At 39.4% G+C, this 24,578-nt stretch overlaps 1 protein-coding gene across 1 annotated transcript in view; it reads left to right on the top strand.

The window, feature by feature from the left end:
• The window catches only part of HSF2BP (heat shock transcription factor 2 binding protein), a 34,248-nt gene extending 11,731 nt beyond the window's left edge, over positions 1-22,517 (top strand). The window contains exons 5-9 of the mRNA XM_074816714.1: positions 3,985-4,123; positions 6,246-6,363; positions 13,106-13,209; positions 16,662-16,754; positions 21,814-22,517. Coding sequence (XP_074672815.1) covers positions 3,985-4,123; positions 6,246-6,363; positions 13,106-13,209; positions 16,662-16,754; positions 21,814-22,022 — 663 coding nt within the window. The 3' untranslated portion in view covers positions 22,023-22,517. The remainder of the gene's footprint in view (positions 1-3,984; positions 4,124-6,245; positions 6,364-13,105; positions 13,210-16,661; positions 16,755-21,813) is intronic.
• Positions 22,518-24,578: the final 2,061 nt, after the last annotated feature.

The raw sequence follows: 24,578 nt of genomic DNA, 5'->3' as shown, positions 1-24,578 counted from the left end.
ATTCTTTGGGAACCATCCATTCTCATTTAAGAAGTGTTGGAACTATGAAGTGTTAGGAGGTAGGCTGGGAATAAATGCAGTAATTTGTGTTACCAAACAAGGATTATCTGTTTTCCACCACGCACTGTTAAACTGGAAGCAAGGCTGCAGCTAGCACAATGTAAATATCTTTGCAAGCTAACAGAAGAAGAAAATAATTCTTGGGCACACGCAGCAGTTCCCATGCCTGTAGAGAGCTTCACGGAACTGTTCTCATGGAAGGAAGACAGATCTATCAATTCTCAACTTCTTTGGATCTTTGTGCTGCCTTAATACTTGCATGACTCTTGGAAATTTGGAGAGCCTAGCTGTATTAGATCTTCAGTGTTAAATGTGAACAGGTAGCTTATTTGAAAAAAAAAAAAAAAAAAAAAAACAAACCACCGAAAACCAAATCAACAGTTAATGACAATAGTAATATTACAACTAACACAGTTTCACTGCCAAGTGCAGCTGATGGAATTAGGAGGTATCAGAGGAACAGGCCTGACAAAAAATATGATTTGTCATATCTTACATATGCCTATGTAAGAAGGAATGGAATGGTATTTAATCTGAGTGAACTGATGCCATGGTTTCTTCTGGCTTGATTTTTCAGCAGCATGAACAGCTGAGTGAATAGGATTAGTTAATTATAGTGATTGGTAAACTAGTGTGTTTATAAGAAGTTTTCCAGTTTGGGTGCACCAAAACGCAATTATAACTTTATGTTGGATATTAGAAAGCTGTACATGATACCTTTTGATGATAAATTCTGATGATTCAAGATCTAAGCAGCAGCAGTTACTAAGGAAAAAAAGTCTGTACGAACATTGTATAAAGCAGTTAAAAGAAAAAAGGCAGGTGGGTACTACAGAGCCCCCACATAACAACAAAAATAGTATAAAATTACATGCCATATTTTCAGAACAGTTTAAAACTGTAAGAATTGACAATATTTAGTGACTAGCTGTTATTTGACTTGTGAAACAACATTGAAATAGTATGTTTCCCACAAAAACACTAGCAGTGATGAAAATGACTATTTCTACAAGGTGAGAGTAAAATTAGTAGAAGTCTTGTTGAAAGCAGTCTTAAGTATCAAAATTAAGTAGAATTAGGTAAAAACAAAACTGTTACCTGATGCTTTGTATAAGGGTAAAAAGCTCAACTGTGAAGATGCAATACTTTTGTTTCTGTGTTTGTTTGAAATGCAAAATATTCATTCCCAGGAATTGTTACAGCCCATTGAACTGCTATACTTCTGGTGAAGGTCATAGCAACATTTCTGGGCATCATTTTCTTGTGATGGTGCACATAACATGGTAAGAAATGTGCCTGGGTTTGCAACAAGACCACTAGGAAAAACATAAACGGATTGTATGGCATTGCATCAACCACAGATTGCAACTTGGCAATGAGTCAGGTTATTGAAAGATAATGGAGATTTCTCATACAAAGTTTTTGGTTTGAGTTATTTTAGACAAGTTGTACAGCTTGCAGCATCTTCCTCCCTCCCCTGAGAAGTTATTGTGAACTACAGAAATTTATAACAACATCAAGAATGCTTTGAAACCGTTGCTCATATTTAAGCATGTGGGGAGGGTGGCATCAATTCAAAATCATTTCATGCCTTAGAGAACAATGCTTCAGCTTTTTTCAGCCTTTGCACAGATACAGAAGTAGGTCTTCCATACCGTTCTGCAGTGCCTATTGACTGAAATGATGTTTGGGACCAGTATACCATTTGTGTCCATATGGGTTGGGAAAGTCAAAACTTGAGCAGCAAATTTGAAATGTAACACAAGCAGTTTTCAAGGCAGTGAGGGAGAGATGCCTGCTATTTCTACCCATGTGTAGTGTTCCTAGAGAGAACCTGAAGAAACATCCAGAGAAGCAGCATGAGAGAGAGTGTTCAAGGATGCCTATCTGCATGTGCTAAAAAAGAAGTAAATTAATTCCCGTGAGATCATTTTAGATGTCTTTCAAAAAACTTCAACCAGATATCCACACGACAGGGCTCTCGCATGGAAATACAAACTGAAGGTTTGATTTCAGAACAACATCAAGGCGTGCTTCAACTTGAGAAATTTTGGATCCTACAAGGTGATCTGCTACTTCAGTTATCTGATGAACTGATGTTTTCATGCAGGAATTACTTGGACAGCAGAGGTTTCATTGCACCATTTGAGCTCAAGCACCTTAATGGCTGCTCTCAGAACTCTCCTTCTCTCAGTGTCTGTGGGTGAGACATTCTTCAGTCCCATGAAAATACTGTCAAGCTAATAAGAGACTGTGCAGAGTACATTATGCTTGCTATTTATAAACCTGATTGGTCTCTGCGGCTCCTCAGACCTCACTGCTAGTTAATTAATGGCTATTTGGGAAGAAGGTTAGGCAGAGGGGACACCAGCACACCTCAGGAGACTGGCAAACAGAAGATTTTGCTTGTTTTCTGTGCAACATACCAGCTACTTGGTTTGCTTAGTACTCTGTTCCTCTGTGAATACATATTTTCGTAATAGTTTATACTAGTCTGCTGTAGTAGGCTCTCTTCATTTTCTCGCATGCCCTCTGCTCCTTGAACTACAGTCACTGCTTATGTTAAAATTGCCATCTTTGAGGTGTGGTGTCCCTATAAGTATAAAAAGTACATCCAGCACATGCGGAAGTGTACTTCTTATCGTTCTCTTTTCCCACGATCCCTTCATTCCTGTTATTCTGGGGCCACAATATCATTTGTGAAGATACTGAGTATTGGCTGCCCCTTTTAATGATGCGTTGCTGGAGTCACCCCACAGGAACTGTGTAACTTTGTGGTGAATGTGCAGCAGTGGAGGAATAAAGAAATGTTACCAGTAGCTTTGTACATACTGTGAAAGCAGTAGTTTTGACAAAATACTAAAATTTTGAGTCACTTTGCAAAATGAATAAAAGTTCAGGCATTTCTTGGGCTGTCCCACTGGGTCACTGCCAGGAATGACTAAAAGTTTCATCTGCTTCATGCAGCAACTGGCAAAATTATTAAAGACACTGGGCAACCTGGCATTATGGACTCCCTGTTACACTATTTTTGTTACAAAACCCAGCATCCTCTGTGTGAAATAGTGTTTCAGCAATGTTTTACAGGTCAGAATTATTAATAAACAGAAATAGTTCTCTCAGTCCTTATTTGTAGTCTCTGTCTGCACCTCTGACCAGGCTCTTTGCCCTGCCCTGAGCTTTGTACTAGGTGGCTGCTTCCTCAACTGAGATACCCCAGAGTGGAGGAGTGTTCCAGCTGAGGGGAAAAGACTGCATAATATAATTACAGGCTGTACTCCTGTTTATATGCTCTGATGTGATGATCGTCTTTCTCATGTGACATTGCTGACTTAAATTCAACCGGTGACCCAGGAGAGACCTCCATTTCTTTTTCTAAAGGACTTCTACCTAGCCTCTTCTGCAGTCTGTATTGAGCAGTTAATGAATCATGTTAGGATCCAATCAAATTCTGTTTCTTTTCTGGGTATTTCATAGGTTTTCTTAGAAAATTCATATCAAATCACTACATCAGGTTGTTCTCCAGTCTTCAGCTGGATAGGGTCTTGACAAAAGCTGCTGTAGTAGCCCAGTAAATGTGAAACACCTGGTGCAGCTATTGCAAAACAAAGATAATATCCTCACTTTTGAAAATGAGCTTTAATTCTGTTGTTTGATATGTATTATTTTGGGTTTAGGAGGTAAATACACAGTGGTTTAGTTTTATAAATAAATGTAGCATTGGGTAGTTTCCCATTTTCTTCTGAGGTAATGGATTCAAATATTAGGACATCAAACATGTCAGTGCATACTTGCTATTTCCTGTTGTTTTTTAAAGTAACTGGATGTTTTAGTAATTTTGAAGATTGTCCAGTTTTACTATAGCATCTAATAATCATAGTCGCTGTGGTGTGTATAATCTTTTTTTCTCCTCCGCGCTTGCAGAGTAAAGCAGTAAAGTTTTTCACAATCACTGCACAGACCATGGAGAGCTTTGTGAAGTCATTAAGTGAAGACATGAAACAGCAGGATTTGGATTCTGATGAAAATCAGTTTGTATTAGCTTTGGCAGGGATTGTAACAAGTAAGTTAATGTTATCTTTCAGAGTAGCATTCCACACGTACTGGGAATTTCTATATTGCCTTATGTGCTGCAGTAAATACAGCTTTTCAAAGTCAAGTGTTTAGTTGGTGTTGGTATCTTGGGTGACTTCCTAGTTTTTTGAAGTTTTAGCAGATTTTGTCATTGACACTTCTGCGAGGCGTTGTGCTGTCTGTGACACAGTTAAGGGTTAGACCAGTAAGAGCCATTGAGTTCTGAAATTCCCTAACATGTCCATTCAATCTGAAGTAAAATACTAGTCTTGTATGCTCACCTTAGTTTGTAAATATCAAGCCATTTACTTTCTGAATCACCAATAATGCTAATGTCAAGATGTATGAATCGCAGATGATGCAAGTAGATCAGCCCTATCTTAAGGTATGTGCTCAGCATTTTGAAACTGCTTAAGAATTTTGTTGCCGTCAGATGGACCACACCTTCACTGTCCTGAATCCATAGTGCTAAGAGAAGCAAAAGGTACTAAACCTGACTTCCATACTAAATGTTTCTTTTTAGGGTCAGAAAATGAGTAGAAAGACACAGATCTATCTTAGTACAGCTGCCCTTGACTTGGAAGGCTGTGAGAAATGGGGTTGATATGTCATCTGCATTTTTGTGAAACTGCAACTGTCAAAATGACACAATGCAACATAGATAAAACAGTGGGTAGTTATACAAAGAAGTGGCTCTTACATTAACAGCTTTTTTGCGTGTGTGGTTTTAGGTGTTGTGGTGCCATTAAAGATTGTAATAAAAACCCTATGTGATGCATTATGCCACTGTACCAAGGTGGAATCCAGTTATGTCCAATTGCTTCATTAAATAAAAAAAACCACCGAAACAACAACCAAAACCAGAAAAAGCATAGCAGAAGTAAAGTCTGAACAAAGAAAATGTTTAAAGGCTGGAAGTTGGGAGGTGTTGGGGTTCTGCCTGAGGAGGAATCAGGACGGTGGAACAAAGTCTTTCTTCAGTAAAGCTGATATAAATTTTGCCAGTGAATTTAATATTACCAAGATTTGTCTCTTTGTCTCTGTAATTTGGGCTGCTGAAACTCAAATGTGATAAAGGACACAGTCAGATGAACAATGTAGAAGGTACCAGTTTAATCCTCCTAGTTACGCTGTAAGGCAGTATTACACTTGAAAGCAGCATTAAAAGAACACTGAGCAGCTGATTGTGAAGTGCCAAGTATTCAGAAGTTAGAAGACGCCAGAAGTTCTCAGTGCAGTCTTAACACAGCCCAGTGTGCACAAACACTGTGATAACAGTCTTTAATTATATGCTGTGTCCATAGTACCTCTGCTTATTTGGAGGTCAAAAAAGGCATTGTGATGTATGTGCATAGGAGAGAGAACCTGAGGCTGCATGAAAGTGGAAGAACTGTATCACACAGCAGATCACCAAACTTGCCCTGAATGGGATTCCAGGGAACCAGGTTCTGTCACTAGTTAGGTACACTGTGCTTCACACGTTTGGAGGCTTGGCCAGTTGCACAGTACAAAGAAGCTCGGGTTGCTGGAAGATTCCTGTTGCACATAAGGATGCCCTAAAGTATGGGGCAAGTGTAAGGGAAAATACTAAAGGAAAGTTTTCTATGGAGCAGTAGTCTTTGGAAATACTCTTGCCTTTTGGTTTGCATGAATAATGCAGCACTTGCAGAGAGGTAGGAAAAGAGCTTTTGAGTAGATGTCCATGAGAGTTTTGGTTGTGTAATGTGCCAGGTATACTGGATTGAGTGATTGTAAAACAATCTACAATCGTGTTGTTTTAAAGTGGGACCTTACAATGCTCAGCTTTGCTTCAGTCCCATATTATTTGCGGATGAATCCAAGCTTTTGTTTCATAATTCACTGTGTTACTATTGGGATACTGGCCACTCTGAATAAGTATTTTAATTACCAAAAAGTAGAGTTATGAAGGAGCTTGACCAGTATAATTTGCTGCTTCGGTATTTGCTATGTAGATGAATATAGTTTGAAGTTTATATAGATGCCGTAGTTCATTCTTCACAGCTGACATACCTTTTTAGTGGTCCTGATAATTAACATAAACTTTTGTTTGAAACATGATTTTTATGGTGATGTTTTGTGTTCTCTCACAGATGTGGCTGCGCTGGCATGTGGCCGTGAGTTCTTGGTTAGTTCAAGTCGTGAATTACTGGACACAATGATGCACCTCCTGGGAAGCATGAAGCCGGGACTCTGTACCAAATTTAAAGTGTATGATGACTTTTTTTTTTCCTCTTTCAAATGAAATGCATTATCTTGCAGTGTAGGTCACAGTGATGACAGTAGTTTACTAGCTCTCCCATTATTTCCTTTCCTCTAGGGGAAACATAATTTTTGGAAACTCTTTTCACAGCAGCATTCCTTGCAGATGTTCCAGGCTTGGCTAGAAGGCTAGCTTCATCCAAGTTTTGTGTCTCTTTAGAAGCCTCTTAAGCACAATAATATTGTAGAGATGAGCAAGGATACACTCTTCTACCTTAGGAGGGGCTCGTGAGTTGAGGATCAGATAAGGCAAGTGTGAGGTCAAGTTTTAAAACAGAGAGGATGTGGGAAATGTGGACTTAAATTTATTCCTTTCCAATATGAAGACTGTAAAATGCTACATCTGCTTAGTGAAAAAAGTGAGTTATGTGTCTGCTAAGAGCAAAAATTAAATTAATGCTACTTAGGAGCCAGAAGCACCATGCAATTATGTTTGTAAAAGGTAATGCCTATAAAGGGACCTTGTGATACAGCATTGTAAAGAAAAGGCCATGTTACACAGTTCAGGTGCTGGAAAAGTTGGAGAGATGAAACTATTGTCTTTGCCTTTTTCTGAGAGCTGTTACAAGCTGAGGATGTACGGCCTTGACCAAGCAAATTACTGTGGCTTAAGGAGTACTTGTTCATCCGCTAAGCTGTGGGCACTTGCCCTGTACATCTGGTTAATTTGTTCATAAAGATGGCTTAAGCCAGTGTGGTGTTTTTTTTCATAAATGGGATACACACACAAAGAATTCATACCCAAGCCAGCTGTCACAGCTCAGCTGACAAACAGCAACCCTGTCAGCCACAGTAATTTGACTGCGTCCATGCAGGCATGAAATCAGGCTCAGTCCTAACTTTGGATAGGTTTTATCTTGCCTAACCTCAGCTATCAGAAAGCTAGATGTCAAGTATCTGCTAACTGTCTGGGCTCCTTCCCACAGTCAGTGGAAGGAGATGGTGCTGTCAGATGATAGCTCAGTCAGCCAGTGTTAGGGGGAATGAGTTGCCCTCTGAGGTGTTTGCCTTTCCCTGTTGAGTAGCGAGGGGGAAGCTGAGTGGCCTGTGCTGTAGGTAGTGGTTAGATATTCTGATGTCAGTCATTTACTGTTTCCCAAGTGTTGGGCTTGAAGGTCAGAACTCAAAACAGGGTAGTCAGCTCTTGCAACAGTGGTTTGGTTTTTTTTTTTTTCTAAAGCCCAACTAAAAGGTTTGTATGAGAATCTCAACTTAAGAAAGAAAAGATAATTTGTGCCTTCATATATATAGCAAAAAAAACCCATGAAAAGAGAACCTGTTTCAAAATCTGTACAGAAAAAAATTAACAAGAAAGGACTTTATTTGGAGAGCAGTAAGGAGAGGAAAGTGTTCCTAAACGCGTGCACGTGCACACACACACACAAACACACACTCTGAATTTCAATTGAATATATGTCTATGGGTCCAGATAAATTATTTCTGATCATTTCAGATTGTGTTAATGTAATTGGATTTGAGGGCCTTCCTTTTGAATTGATGTTTTGGATGGTATTTTAATTATATTTCAAAATCTGCCTGCTTTGCAGAAGAATTACACATGGTGATATAAACTTGGCTGCCATACAGCAATACTGATAAAATATACATAAAACAATCCCATGAAGTGGCTAGGGATTCAACAAGGGCCAGCCTCTTAGGCTAACAAATTGAGTGAAGCTTAAAAAAGAGGTTGCACAAGCTTTTTGATAAGTGAGAAACATTAAGCATATGTTACAATGGTTTGAATTCAGTGCAGTGATAATGTTTACTAATGTTCCACAGAACCAACAAATTTTTTTCTTACTCTGAACTTACCATTTGATTTAAAAAATGCTTTATTATGACATTAGAGGAAATGCCAGAAAGGAGATTTCTTCATGGTCTTGTCATGGAATGACGGTTCTTAATTTGCTCAAATGTTTTAGTGCAGAATGTTTTCCCTGTGTTTGTCTTTCATGTCCGTGATCAGGTTCCTTTTTGTCTATGAGATCCCTATGTGTCTTGTCACTGTTCTTGAAACCCTCTTTCCTGTGCTTTTTTGGGATTTTACACTCTTCCAGCCCAGCAAAGGGTTTTGGGGGTTGGTTTGTTTTTAAATTGTTCTCTGTATGTAAGGTTTTTTAGCTGCTTGTTAATCTTAAGCAATCTAAGCAGATGTGTCAGAACTCCTTTTCTCCCTACTGTAAGGAACATAAGGCACTACAAAGTGAAAGGCAGTTGTGAGATAAGGATATGATAGTTAACATAAATTGTAGTGAAATTTCAAAGTTTACATATAGACAGACTCTGGAGTCATCATAAATAATGTTTATACACACACTGATACACATATACATACAGACAGACACATTTTTAAAACTACCTCATAGATGAAAATGTCTGTACATTATTTTGGAAATGCAGTATGTTTTTGTCAGAATATCACCATGGTATTAGTTGGAATGACATCACCAATTTAAAATTTAATCAGTTAAAGAAAAAATTTGACTTGTTATTTTCAAGAATATGTTTGTCCTTTGCTCAGTTTTGAGGTTTTACAATTCTTTTCTAGCTTTTATTTTCAAAAATATTTTTCTTTACTGTGTGACAAATTAGGAGAAACTGTGAGTCTAATTCTACACACAGTAGTGTCAGACAAAGTAAGCTGATAGAGAGGAATTCTCTTTCCTCTTCTAGTAGTCCTGTGTTTTACTTGTGCCAGTATATAAGTAAAACATTTACAGGGAAAAACTGTCATTTGTTTCAGCACTGCTACAATATCCACTGTAGTCCATGCGTATGTAATAAATATATCCAAGGCATCTACATGAGTGCTGGGACTGAAATCTCATGGGTGTCTTTGCCTTTCTGAAATAGCAGTGGTTTGAAAGACTTTAGGTTTTCTTCTCATTGGTATAGGGATTTTTCAACATTTGTAATTGTTGATATTTACACAATTGTTCACGGCTATAATTGTTAGGAATATTCAACTCTGTTTATGTAGCAGTTGAAAGTAGCTGGTAAAAATATGTACTTTAGTACATATAAGTACATTTTATGTACTAATCTTATGTATTAAGCAGACAAGAAGGGGCTTTAGCTGTGCTTTTAGTTCTAGATTTTCAAGAAAACATTGACAGATATAGTAGTACAAGATGTGAATTAAATTTGGCTTGCCTAAATAGGAAGACTATGAAGTACATAATTAAAGCCCTCCACATTAAAAAAAAAAAAACAGAAAGTCTTGTTTATCCATTATTTATGTGTTTCAGGTTTACTTCAATAAGCATTTTTGCAATAATTATCACCAAAAATACTTATTAGAATGTGCAAGTACTAGAGGTGAAGGTGGTATAAAGGGCCTGGAAATGCTTCTACGTTGTGCTTAGGTGAATGTGTTTAATTAGTAATAATATGTGACTATATTGGCCTGTGGGGTGGGTTATGTCTTCTGACACTCCAAAACCACAGCACTTCCTTGGATCACCACCACCAGTCCCTTTTGTCTGCACAAAACAAACGAGTGATATAAAATCTTTTTGCATCACTTTATTTCTAACTGCAAATGTCCAACAGATTATGGTTGAAAGACATTGTCAAGAAATGTTAACACTTTCCATTATAAGATACTGTTCTATTGATCATTTTCATTCTGGTTGATTATAGGTAATTATGGCTGTGCTCCGTTGTCAGGGCTTGGGTTCTGGAAGCCAAGTAAGAGCTGCAGAGAATGTATGAAAAGAAGCGTATGGTCTTTACAAAGCTGCAATTTCAATTCCACAGCACCCCTCACTGCTTGTCAGTGGCCACTGATGCAGTAGATTTAATAATCTACTATTTCTTATTCCTACTGCTTACAAGCCTAGGTGATCAAACGCACAGTGGTACAGCACATAATATGTTATACCTATTACAACTCAGTTCAGCCTGCAATGGGTTACTTTCTTTCCTGCTTTCTGAAGGTATGCATGGAGAGTGTCTGAAAGTCTGCTGGTGGCATAGTAGCTTAAGCCATGAGAACTCATTTGAGAATAGGATGTGAGGTGTGAAGTCCATTTGGAATAACGTTATTTCTCTTTTGTTTGGAAATGGTGTCAGTGCAATGACATGCAGGTTCATTGCAGTCATGAGAGATAGCATCAGCCAGGCTGGTCCCAGAGCGGAGGAGAACATTCCCCCTCGTTCCTGTTTCTCTGTAATTGTTTTGTATGTAACCTGGCACCCAGCTGTGAGTGGGTATAACGACATGTTCCATAAATGTTACAGGAGCCCTGCTTATTCATCTTCCCTTTCATTGTCCAGAAGATTGACTTGCACGTTACCATCTTTGAAAAGAAGTAATAGCGTCCATCATAGCACATCATAAAGTGCACTAATGCCTTGTCCTCCCAGCTACTCCACAGCTGTAAAGATGATCTGCATAAAAGGCAGGACAGGGGAATATCACTGTGAAAGAATCTGTAAGACAACTTCTGACTCCAGAGTACAGCTCTTTTTTCAGGAACATCAGGGGCCTTTTGGCTCCGAGTTCATAGTACAGCAGTGATCTGATTCTGAAAGAGGCTGAGCATTAGTTTGTCTTGTTAATGTCAGTGGTGATTTTTTTCTGGATGCATTCTGCTTTTGAGTGTCTGGTCCCATTCCTACTGGAAGTTAGAGGGAAACTGAAATAATTTGCATTAAGCCCACTGAGACTGCTTAGCTGAAAAAGAAGGGTTTATCCACCAACACCATAAAAAGCTGGTATCAGCAATATGGAAGACAGCATGACAACATCGGCATCAAATGTTTGAAGGCAGAACTTAGTTCAGTGGAAACTGTAGAAGATTTAATCCCTACGAAATGCCCTGCATTAAGTACTAGTAGTTGTTCTGGATAACTTTGTAAAGGGAGACTCATTTTGAGCTCCAAGTTGCCATACTTGTCTGACAGTCGAAAGCAACTAAAAGTAATTTTCGACCCAGGCATTTTATCTGCATAAAGAGCAGGGCTGCTGTTTCTGCATGCAGCTTCCTGTACCTTACAGCATTACTTCAGCTCTGTTGTGGCTAAGGCTGAGGGGGTACCTGTAGTCAAACCCACTTTCCCTGATGGGTATTAGATTTTGCAAGTTACTGATCATACTGAAGCTTTTCATGTTTGCAGTAACTTCAGTGTGAGCTGCTGTGGGAGAAGCCAGTGGGACCGGCAGGCTAGAGTAGGCCTTTAAAATGCAGAGCTCCAGTTTACCTCATTTTCTCTCTGTAGAAATGTTAAGACTTTGGTTTAATTTATAACCTGTTATGTATGCAGCCCCAAAATGACTAATGAACTTCCTATTTTAGGAGGCTGAGAAATTAGGAAATCCTGGTTTTGGAAGCTTTTGAAAACATGGCTGAAATGCACATATACTTACTATGTGTATTTTTAATTTGTCATTTACACACAGACATGCAAGGGACAGTCTTGGTTTCAGTTTGTCAGGGATGTCATCTTAGGCTGTTTTCAATGCTAAATTGAGGAAATGTTTTCTAGCTGCCAGGCTGTAGACAGGTTATGGGTTCTGTCCTCTTTCAACATCAGTGACCATAATAAAAGACCAAAAGAAATCACCTTCTGGGAAAAAAAAAAAAAAATATATATGGCTTTGAGTGGGCCCAAATGTTATTTTGAAATAGTTTGGAAGAGGTGCGGGTGAGAGTACCATTTGGCCTGTGTTACCCTGGTGTTGATCTGCACTAGGACAAGAACACAGTTCACAGCCAGATTGAATACCAGTGTTACTGACTTAAAAAAAAAAAAAATTTCCACTTGTACATTGAACATAATCAATCTGGATTTCTGAAGGCAGGGTAAATAGGAAAGTCCATGATGACATTTTAAGGGGTAAGCAGTTGTTTTTTTCACAGCAGGGTCTCACTCGATGGCCCAGATCATATGGCCCTGCCTGACTGCGAGGGGCTGGAGAGCAGACAGAGCAAGCTGGTTCTCTGCCTTGCACCATAACAGAGTCTAGCTTAGGAGGGAGTGTGCAAAGCTGAGCTGGGGCTACTAATACCTTCTTTTTCCCCTCCTGGCCTGTCCCGTTATTCCAAATGCTTCAGTAGGCATAATAACTTCCCCTGCCAGCAGAGAGAGACTACACTGACATTTGCTGTACACTGGCTATATGTTGCATCTGTTCCCATTGGCAGGAGGAACAGGGGGATACTTGAAGGAGGATGGCAGAAGCTCTGTGTCTGTGTTGCAGCTCACTGGAGGGTTGGTTGCACAACTGATGGAGCAGGGACTTCCTTTGATGTTTTGAGTACTCAGTATATAGTCTTGCTTTCTGTGTTTCCTAGTGGTCCTTTCATTTGTCAAGGCAAACAGCTTGAGATGATCATCTGCCCAGTGGGGATTGTCACCACGAAAACTCTATTGTATAGATTGTGTGGTTGTGTAAAGCCAAGTCCTGGTTTTGCACATTTCACATGGTGAATTTCATGGAGTTTGATGAGACTTACTCTCACATGGGATATTTTTCCATGTGTTTGAAATAGATGATTTAACAGTAGAAAAAAAGGTATTGCACAGCATTGCTTATACACAGTTTGAGACTTGTCTCTTTTATCAAAATATAAATTATTAGAGTAGGCTTCTGCATCAGTACATGCTTGGCATAAATAGCAAAAGATGCCAAGACATGCAGAGAAATCAAAGGTCATCAAATCTTTTTTTCTTTCAATTCTAGGCTAATGTTAATGTCACTTTACAATGTGAGTATCAACTTGAAAGGCTTGAAGTACATCAGTGAAAGTCCAGGTTTTATTCCTTTGCTTTGGTGGCTATTGAATGGTAAGTTGCTCTAAGAACCTTGTAAATTGTGACTTCGGGGATTGTAGATTGGCAATAGGTGTTGCAAATAACAGAACAGAAATTTATATCTAACCTGATTATGTATAGCTTTTGTCAGATTAAAAGTAAGCAAAAAGGGCAAATACCTAGAGGGAGAAGATATGCATTTCCCACAACATTTTTGGAACTGTATATAATATTCCATTAATATAAAATTTACGGATAGTAGAATTAAAAATAGGGAATGGAAAAATCTGATGAAGTGGATTAAAAAAAGCCACCTGTATTTTCACGTACCAACTTTAAAATACAACCTGAGGGGAAACTATGCATCAGATCACTACCATTTAACAAAAGAAAATGTAACTGTGTTCTGACACATTTTGGGGAAGGAAACCAACCTCTGCAACTACACTCACCGTGACAAGAGTGACCCTTTCTACAGCTGAAGCTCTAATAGGATTTGGGCTTGCGGGGCTTGAGTATTATTCCCAGCTTTGCCTTTGGCCAGTGCAGGACTTCAGGGACGTCAAGGACTTCTGTTGCCACTGTCAGGTACACGAGTGACATCAAGGCTCTGCTCTTCCGGAGGCTTCAAATCCCTGCGTAGGAGCCAGCAGAGATTGACGTTGCCAGTGTGCGTTGGTCTTGGCTGGCAGCTGTGTGCACAGCTTGTAAGGGACAGTGAGGACAGCAACAAGGACAGAACCATGACACTGTCCTGCCTATGAACTGCTTCTGGAGTTGCTCTGTCTTGGCTTTCTCAAGTTTTTGTGGCTTGTCCATGAGAAGATTTTGGTGTGCAGTTCATAGGAATGGGGACGTTAGTAACCTCAGCACACTGTGGTGCTATGCAAAACCCTGTTGTAATACAACTAGTAAATACTAACAGCAGCTAAGTGAGGGACATTCCATCTGCTTTTTCAAGGAATTAATTTCATATTGAAGTTTTGGAAAAGCTTTGATTTGGCCTGGCAAACTGGAAGCTACTTGTACTGCTTACAGTTCCCTCAACTATTTTACAGAAAATGTAGGTACTTGTGCTTTTCACCAAATAATTTACTACTTTGCAATGCCATAGGCTCACTCTTCTGAGATCTCAGAAAATTAAGTAATCCTTGTAAGACTGTTGGAAAACACCCGTTTTATAGTTTTTTTTAATATAGTTTGAGAAAAATTACACTGTCAGAGAACTCTGAATACATGGTCCTTTGTTCTGCTGTGCTTAGAAATTTAACATATGTTAGTCCAGATTTTCCTTTTACTTTATGTTTGGCTAGTATATACATAAGCTGTTGTTCTAGAAACAAAAAACAAAAACACCCTCAAAAACCCTGTCTGAGCTCCCAAATGTGCCCCTCTAAATGTTGTGACCAAACAAAGAAGCTAGTTGTTTGATGCAGTCTATTGTTTGAAGAAGGCTCCTAGGTCACATAAAAGGATGAAATGTGGCACAGTTATAATTCATTTGCAGCTGCTAAAGGAAATAAGAAATCGAAAGGCTACTCTGCATTTTGAAAGTGTTAATTGTGTACGGCTGGGTTGTAGAAGGAAGGACGGGCATGGCTAATTCCTTTACTTTTTGATAATAAAGTTCTCCAGTTACAGCAAAGGAGGCAGATTCTCAGATAAACCACATCTGCTGGTTCAGACTTCTGACTTCAGAGGAAGTCTGCTTATTGTCAAGGGGGATGGCTGACTAGTTTGTATATCAGATGAGAGGGTCAGATCCAAGACCCGATCTTGTTCCCATCATTTTGTATGACATCGCTGTAGTTTTCTCTAAATTTAATCTATTTCTAAGTGTTTCAACTTGCAAAACTCAGTAGCGTCCTCCCACACTTGCTCCTCTTCTGTTTCCGTGGCCAGCATCTTCAGCTTCTGCTAGCCGTGATTCAGCTTATAAACACCTGGAGCTGCTACAGCATAAGGTCTTACAGTTTTTCCCATGCAAGAGAGTAGAGCACTACACTCTGCTGGCAGGGTATCCTGTATATGCTGCCTTCCTCCAGGAAGCTTTTTCAAAGAGTGTTTTGATTAAGGCTTATGAGATGATTCAGCTTTCCTCAGTTCTGTAAGCTTTTATCAGCATTCCCACTAAGAGGGGCCCCAGAAATCATTCTCTGACTTTTCATTTTTTACATTTTCAGAGAATCATCCTGTTTGCTTTTCCAACGTCAATCTACAAGTGTCTGTGACCTCAGACTATATACATCAAGGCCATTTTTCTCCCACTGGCTTGTACACAGCTGATAAATCCCTCAAATTCCTCCTCTGAATTCTCAGTCTCTGCCCAGTCTTCTTGTCCCCTGAAGAATGTCCTCCCGTTAAGTGAGTAGAGCAAATCATTAACTTGATTTTCTTTATTCTCCTTTGTTGTATCTGAAGCAAGGAGGGGTTTGATTCAGGTTGTCTAGCAGGCTTTTTGATGAGACAGAAATATGCCTTGACATTGAATACATGGATGGTAAGAGAAAGTAGGAAAAATCTAATAAAGATTTCTAGTGGAGTGAGAATGTTAACAGCAAACTGGGTTTGTCTGTCCTACTGCCTTTTGAAAATTTGGATGAGCCGGTATGACTTCACACTCGCTAACAAGAATTCTTAATAGCTCTTTCTGCTGGAGGCTATACTGATACTAGGAGAAAAACAAATGTTTGAGACACTTTTTGAAGGTAATGGAGATCTCTGTAGTTTTAGCACTTTATGAGGTGGGCTATTTTTTCCTTTTTTTTCTGCCTTTTTAAACACTGTCTAAAAGATGGGCACCCTTTAACAAACAACACTGATCACTGAAGAACATACTCTGATAGCTTATGTAGCTGTTGTATTCTTGCGTGGGTATCAGCTATGCCTACCTATACCTTCCCAGCCTGGTGTCAGCATAAAACATGTGAATGATGAGTCAGAGTTCTGGCTATGGAGCAGCTTGTGGGATCAGTAGAGTTCTCTTCTTGTGGAGCACCATTTGTTTGCAGAGCAGCTGTTCCCATCTTGGAGAAAATAGGCAGCTTTAGTTTTCTCCATCAGCTGCTGTCCCTTTGTTGATGTCTTAGCTAAGGGTTTTGCATAGCTTTCAGATTCAAAGAAGCCCTGTCCTCAGCAATAGAAAAAGAAGTTACATAATTTTGGGTAGATATCCACCTGAGATTTGTCAATAATTTTTCTGGTGCTTTACATCTATAGATGCAATAAGACTTTCATTCCGTAATTCCCAAAGAGGTAGACTGGGACTTTTCTCTGCCAAGGATCTTTTGAAGAATAAGAAGACGCAGTCAGCTCAGGTGTTAATAATGACTAGATTTATGTTTTTAATTTTTGAGCATACAGAACATTTACCAACAAATAGGTGCTGGGGCAAATGGGTCTAGGCTCTTCTCTGGTTTTGTTTTTTGTTTTTTTTACTATCCTGTATCTTTATTTTAGTTTTTTCCACTTTTCTTTGAATGCAGTTAAAAAAATTGCTCTCCTTGGATACATGAGAAAGGTGGAATTCAGAGAGACTGTCAGTGACATTCTCATCTATAGCTGGAAAATTGCTCCAGGTACTTCATTAAACAAAAGACAACAAGAGAAGTATGACTAATTTTAGATCTTGCCCTTCAGTTTCCTCCACCACAGTTCCACATGGAAATCTAACCTTGTTTATCCAAATTCTTTGCAAATGACGGTCTCTATTATAAATGTCTGTATGAAGCACATTCTCGTTTTGCTAGTGCTGCCTGCAACCTTCAATATTTGCTTTTCATGACTAACCCGGAAGGTTTTTAATGCCTTGCTTTTCTGTTTGAATTGGTTATGGCTGTGAGAGTATTTGAAAATTCAGGATATTTGCATGGCAGCATGTTATTTAAAAGACATCTGGACAAACAGAACCCCCCTATTTATAAACTGATGTCTGTGTTAAAAGAAATTTTGATTCATAAATCAAAACCTCGGTTAGCAGACTTCCAAGTGCACAACAGTGTCATACTCTTCAGACTATGAAACTAGTCTTAAAAAGAGGCTTGCCCTTCTAGCCCTGTAAGACCACATCCATTTTCTTAAATGAAAAGATGTCAGCTCTGACGCAGAAAGTCCCTGAACCACAGTTATCTGAGAGGCTGGAAGAGTGGCCGGAGGAAGTGTCACTGAATGCTTGCCCTTTTCCATACTCTTCTCTAAGCAGCTGCTGCAAATGATACTCACCGAGGTGGAGCTCCGGCTGGGCGTGGTGTGACTGTCCTTGCCATCAGAGCAGGAGTTTCTTGACTAGGTCCTTGCCCTGCCTAGCAGCAGACTCATGCAAACTGATGTTCTCCTGAGGAGCACAGTGTTTCTCCTTTTGTGACCATGTGTAAGAAACCTTAACTCTGGTAAATGCATCTGTCGCTATAAACCATTGGTTTGTTCTTACATTGGTACTCTCATTCAGTAGCTACTGTGGGAATCCTCAGAAGTCCAAGCTAGGATTGATGGGAGCTGGACAACATATCTAACAGCTCACACACAAATCTGCCAGCTGTGGAGCGATGTCTGTGCAAGCTCCTTTTCACTCGCGGCCCCTAAGCAGCAGTCAGGCAAGTTGGGACCGAGTTGCTGCTTTCATCTGGACCCTGGGAGTCTTTCTCAAGGATTTCCCTGATAAAAGTGTGACAGGCATGTGTCTGTAGGAGAGTGGGGAATTATCCTTAACTCAACTCCATGTCTGACAGTGAGGGCAGTCACCCAGCCAGGGAGGAGACTGAAGCAAACCAAGTTGTTATGCAGGAGCTGGAGCAAGTATGTTGCAGAGAGAAAGTGCACTTGCGTCCGTAGGAACTGCAGCAGCAAAGCTCAGTCTTTTTTCTGCCATGGAGTTCTCCTGATCCTTTCCCACATACCATCTTTATTGCAACACTTCTTGTCTCCTCAGACCTATCAGCATTACGAAAATGTGCTGCTGCAGATACTGGCTCAGCTCCGCCAGCACTGGCAATGCAAAGAGATGGGGCAAGCAGTGGCCCTGGCTCTCTCCGTTAGACATGCTATGAACGTCAGTAGTCTGACAGGTTCATAAAAAGGAAAGGGGGAGTGGCAGGTCGCCTCTTCCTGTTAGAATCAGGCAGTAATTGAATTGAATGACATTTACGACCATGGTAAGAAGCTTTTGAAATATTGCTCTTGTACGTAGACATAGCTGTAAACAGCTTGCCGGTCATAAATCTTGCATTCAGGTGGCCAGGGAATGGTATGGGTAAATAGAGTTCACACAGCTCAGAGCCAGTTGTAGATAAGCTGTTTAGCATTGATGTAATGCAATTACTTAAACCCTGCTATAGGGAACAGTTCATCTGAGAGCATGGTGCTAATGACAGATGTGACTAAAATCTGTCCACGTTATCAGTTGCTTTTGTCAGTAACTGAAAGCCAGTGACATCAAATGGTAGTGCTGGCAGCTAGCAGAACGTCAGCAAACTCCAGCAGTTTCAACACCTTGTTAAAATTGCATCAGCATTTTATGATGGTGGTAGGCTTACGCTATGCTTCTGATCCCCAGCTGAGGCAAGCAGCTTGATTTCTTGCCTTACTCCCCAGAAATAGTGATTGTAGTTTTGAAATTTTAGTTGAAGAGAAGTATGTGCTAGTTGTTGGGAGGATATGATGCACTGATTTGATTACAACTAAAGGCTTTTTTTGATCTTGTACAAACAAAGTGTTACTCGGCTAGTGTAGAAATGACTAAATCTGGAAGCTATTGCAATAACTATAATGCTGAATAATGAAGATTCCTTACATTTCTTCTGAGTATTCTTTAGAGAGGGTTTTTAGAAAAAATCCCTAATGATATTGGAGAGACAAGAGAAAGACCTCTAGGGTATTTTTTTTAAATCCACTTAGAAAACATGATTATCCGTAATAAGTAGTATTCTCAAACCCGTGTGTAATCCTAAGGGAGTGTATTTTAAGGCATATGCATTTATTTAACTCAAAGTGTCTCAAAATGCATGCAAAACAATGGCAATCAGAGGTTAAATGTGTATTAAGTCATCTTCTGGTGCAGGATCATTTCCTTCCTTTGCTGTATGCCTGAATGCCTAATCTGTTCTTCATTTGAGTGACTCAAGCTGTTGAGCTTCCCTGGCTGCTGCTGGAGATTCTTCCTAGAACCTCCTTGCTCTTACTGGAAAATGTTCTTGCTCGTCAAGCTGGAAGTAATTTTCTGATCTCCTACAGATCCTAATTTTGTTAGCTCCCCTGATAATGCTTCATCCCTGATCGATTCTTTACTTTCTACAGCCTTTAAACACTTGCAGGTGATAGTAACATAGATGCCTGTAACAGTATTAATAACAAAGCACTTTTCATCCAGGGATTTAAAATGTCTTACATATATGAAGCTTCCCAGCAGTACTACAAGCCATTAAAAGTATTAATGGCTTTATTTCATGGAGGAATAATGTCACACGGAGGAAGATGCAGTAATGAACTGCATAGATTTCACTCCCAAAAGCTTTTTTTCTTCTTATGTATTTGGGCTATGGTTTGTTGCTGCTATTTTCAGTGAATAAACGTAGAATAATCAGAGAAGGGGGGCAGGTGATATGTGCAGAGTTTGAACATTATATCTGGAAAAAAAAAAAGGAATTAACCTCTGGCAGGCATGAAGACAGAAATGGAAGGAATGGGAGGATGAATTCAAGGTTTTTAGTCATATTTTTATTCGGTCAGAATAAATCTGAAAACTAAAACTTCCACCCAGGTTTTTTCAAAAGGATTCACTGAAGTATTGCTGCCCAAGAAGTTGGACATAAAGTCTTGCTGTCTGTGAGGCTGAGTTGCAGCATTTCTCCATGAGTTATGACTGCTCATCACTCAGAAAATTGCATGTGCAGATACTGCTGGAGATGATGATGGAAAGAGACTCCTTAGAGCCTTTAGCCTGGGTGACAGCAATAGGAGTGGCTGTGCTGTGGGTATGGCCACTTCTGCAGGGTGTGCAGCACTATTCAGTGTTTCTTTTTCAAATGCTGATTTGAATGCCTAAAGTTTTCCAGTATGCCCAGTAGCTAAGATTCTTGTTGCACATAAAAAGTATGTTATTGTTTGGTTTTGGACAATTCCTGTGTCCTCAGATTATACTCCACTCTGCTAGTTTTCTGGGAGAAAGTAGAATTCCTTTCCTAAGAGGTTTACACTTTAAATAGGGACAAAGGTATGGTAGAAAAGACCTGCATATCTTGTTTATGATGGAAAATGGAGGAAGAGAGAGAGAGTGCCTGGCTTGTGGGGGTAGATCAGATGTCACAATCTTTAATATTGTACTTCAGCCATGTGCTAGGGGGAATTACTTGGAAATTCCCATTTTGACAGTCAGTTTTGTGCTTAAAGCTGTAGTCTTCTTCACTGTCCATCACAGTCTGCTTTCTCCCCCAGGTGCTTACAACATATCCCCTTATGCTTTAATGAATAATTCTCCTTAGTCCTTTTTCAGGTCACTGGTGTTAGGTATTAAATAAGCCAGGAAAGGAGAGAACTTGCCTCAGCCCTCCAAATGCTTCCTTCAAACTCATTACAGTGTGGTTTATCACTGCACTGCATTTATGCTCCTTCAGTGAGATTTTAGTCTCTCTGGTGATTTTGAGCACAAAGTGATCTGAATTAATTTTTCTCAACATTTCTGCACAACGCTTTATCAAAAGCTTGCTGAAGACTAGGTATGCCAATGAAAAACACATAAAAAATGCATGGCACATGAAACAAATAACTACTTCAGCCATAAAAATACCTTACACGTTTTCATTTGGAAGATGCAGAATAGAGAAGTGCAAAAATGGGGCTTTCTACTAGATGCTTTTTATAAAGCTATAAACAATAGCTTTATATATTTGCATAAATGCAAATGGACTGTTGTGAACATTTAAAATATAATGCTCCTAATGTTCCAGTAATTAAAAATGCATCCTGTGTTCTTAACAGTAGAGTTGTTATATGTCTTCCTAGCTTAAGTCAGTCAAAGGTCTTTGCTACATTTCTCTGATGCATTCCTAAGCAGCATAGCTTAGCTTCAGTACCCATTTCAATTTTGTGTAGACTGAATTAAATACTTGGAAGGTTGATGCGTGGTTACCAGAAAGTTTTATAAAGATTAATATTTTACTGAGCTTTGAAGAAATCTGAAGGCTTATATAAAAAGAAATTAAAGAAAAGCTTGGTGATTTACTGCAGATTTGATTAGTTGGTCTGTTTGTTTTTTAAATCTGAATACTCATGGGATATAGCTTATTCTGCTCTTAAATCGGATTGCATCCAACAGTACGTCTTGGATACTGACTGGATAAATTCAAGTTGATAAAATCCCTGATTTGTAATGTTTTCAACATTTGAAAAGTGAGAGAAGGGTTCCTGGTTATCTCCCCCTTCCAAACACTGCTGAGCACAAGCTGCTGAGGAGGGCAACGGCGTTGTTTTCAGGTTCCTTCTAGAGCCAGCCAGCCAGCACCAAATGGCAGCTGTGAATTATGAAACTTCAGTTATGCCCTGTCTGCCTGGTGGGTCGTGAGGGATGGTGCTGTGGAACTTTAATGATACTTTTTTTGAGCTCACTTCTAACAAGCATTGGATTTTTTCCTCCCCTACTTCTAGACCCAGATACAGAAGTTTGTCTTCATGCTCTGAGGCTCCTCCAGTCTGTGATTCTGGAGCCAGAAGTATTAGCCAAGTCAGCCTCTGAGATGCGTGATACTTTGCCATTTCAGCGTATCATTGCACTGTCAAAGAGCCGCAATGCAGATCTGCAAGCACTTGCAAAAGAACTACTTGAAGATCTTAAAATACTTGAGTATGAAGCATAGAAGAGCTCTAGGACACCAACTGCTTACGTCTTTCCTATATTTTTATGCTGCAAGTATTGTTGGAGATGGACTTGAGTGAAAAAACCTCTGCCTAAGTTCCTCTGACAAAATCCTTTTTGGAAATTAGGTAACCTGACTAAAATAGTACTTGGGAAAAGTGTTGGGTTTTAGCTGCCCAAATATAGTCTTAGATAATCTGGTAGAGATGGGGCAGACTTAATTTCTTTGAATAGGATTTTGTTGATAATGGGTTTCCAAAATGATCCAGGTTATGTTGTCTATTTGCCATATATAGGGAGTAAAGTAGTCATTCATTGATAATATATTGCAGTGGTAAATAATCCTTTTGGTCCATCCTTAAGAATTACTGTGCTGTGAGGAAAACTTTGTTGCTTTTCATAACTCTTCTCTGTCAGAATGCGTCCAAAGTTCCAGCCTTATTGTTGTTCTTTCTCACCTCTCTTTTTCTATTCTAATAAAAGAAAACTTAAATTCTGTACTGTGTAATGGATTCTGCTTTCAAAATTTGCTTTCACATTCACTCGAACTGCAAGTCGACCTGGTTTGTGGCTGACAGGCATACTAGAAGCTGAACCTTTGTTTTTTCAAAAGCCCTGAAAAAAGGGAATGAATTACTGTTGTCCTTGATACCTTGATACCTAGTTGTGCGCTGAAGAGGCTAAAATGAAGAGGCTTCTCTGTCATGAGCATTGCATTCCTTCACAAGTGTGGTGTTTGTTAGAGCTTCTGTGTACAGCTTGCTTACCTCAGTGGTAAATACAAACATCTGTGTGCTTTGTACTGATAGAATTTACATATTTTTTAGAAAAAAATAGCATCCATTTCTGTCTTGAGAGAAACACAGCCAGTTAGGTGATGCTATTGAAGGGAATAGCAAATGAGAAATGCAATGCTGTGGTAGCAACTTTTTCCATACTAAAGTTATGGTACCTCAGCTGTGAACCCAGCGTATTAACAAAATACAATGTGGAATTCTAATCCAAATGTATAGAAAACACAAAGGATTCTGACTTCATAGGATTTAAATACTGTGATTGACAATAGAGGAAAACCACTGTAAAATAGAAGAGTTAAGGTACAGGTCATCTCCCACTAGGCCATTTGCAGAATGGTGAATGTTCAGAGTTAGAAATGTAATAAATCAGCCCAAAACTACTTGAAGTAATTGGCTCAAATGCTACAAATGGTAGCAGTCTAATTTGGGACTGTCTAAAAAGAAGATTAAGATACAGATCTCACATACGTGAAAGGGTTGCATGGGGTTCTGCTGTGTCTGGTTCAACACTACATTGAATTTACCATGTGCAGATTTTTGGGAGGCTTTAAATCTTCTTTAAAGCATACTTTCCTTGGATTTGTTTTCTTATCTTGCTATCCTAGTTAAACCTCCTAGAGTTTAATCCTAGAGGGATCAAAATGATAATCGGTAATTTCCTGAAATATCAATTCATAAAAGTGTTCAATTTTAAGAAACACTAAAGGGCATCCACTTTCTGTTTAATGGGTATCTGCTCTTTCATCAAACTTTTGGAAGCCAGTAAATAACAAAAAGAAAAAAGTAGTTCTGTGAGCAGAAGAGCTGGTGAAGCCCCATGTCCTGTGGATGTGAGATTTTTTTGAAAATATCCCTGTCCTTCCCAGCCCTTCCCCCTGAAACCAAGTCCACCCAAGGGGCAGCATGGAGTGCATGAGCTGAGTGCGACACAGGTGCTCATGGCCAGGTTGGTAAGCTGTGGCCATGGGCTGTTTAACGGCCACCAAGGAGGGTGTATGCTGCTCTGCTGGCTTTGCCCTCCTGAAGGCTTGAATTTAGGTCTTTTTGGCCATTACCCTAGCTGGTCGTGGAGCTTGAGGGAGCTTCATTATCTTTCAGAAGTCTCCGTCTATCCAGTTTGCTGGGAGCTGACTGACAGATTGAAATGTTATGAGAGAGACTGGCAATGCAATTGCACCTCATTTCCACATGAAATCAGGAAACAAAACAGCCAGGGCTGTTCATTTTAGTTGTGTCCACTGGCTTGGGCAGCACTTGAAAGCCATGCTAAAATACGTGATTCGAGACACTACAGTTTTTCCCCAGCAAGCTGCTCAGATCTGATGGTAAGTCTGAATGTCTTCCAGATGACTTTTATTTTCAGGTGTAGCTCACCAGGACTGTTTCTTCAGAATCAAGCCATCAATGCTCCACCGATCTTGAGAAAGTCTTTTTTTTGTATTGTGTTTCATTATGCAAGATTGATAAATAAGAAAAAGTAACACCATCTGTGAAACAGTGTATCTTCAAAAATACCAGAGACCAAAATTTCAGAAGCTTCAGAGAGAACCTGTGATAAATAGGCCCCTAACAAAGTCTTTATGTTTTCTTAAATTTACTTTGTCTAGGTGTTTGCAATTAATGCTATAGTTTTAATTATTTATTTGGGTTTATGGAAAAGAAAAAAACAACATTTGAGGAGAACTTGTTATCACAGGGAAGCAAATTCATAATATTTTCTGTTTGGAAAAAAAAAAAGGTCACTGAAGTCTAATTGTGCT

This window comes from Strix aluco, chromosome 2 (assembly GCF_031877795.1).
Source record: "Strix aluco isolate bStrAlu1 chromosome 2, bStrAlu1.hap1, whole genome shotgun sequence".
NCBI lineage: Eukaryota > Metazoa > Chordata > Aves > Strigiformes > Strigidae > Strix > Strix aluco.
Note: the sequence above shows the minus strand (reverse complement) of the source record. Positions and strands in the feature narration are given on the sequence as shown.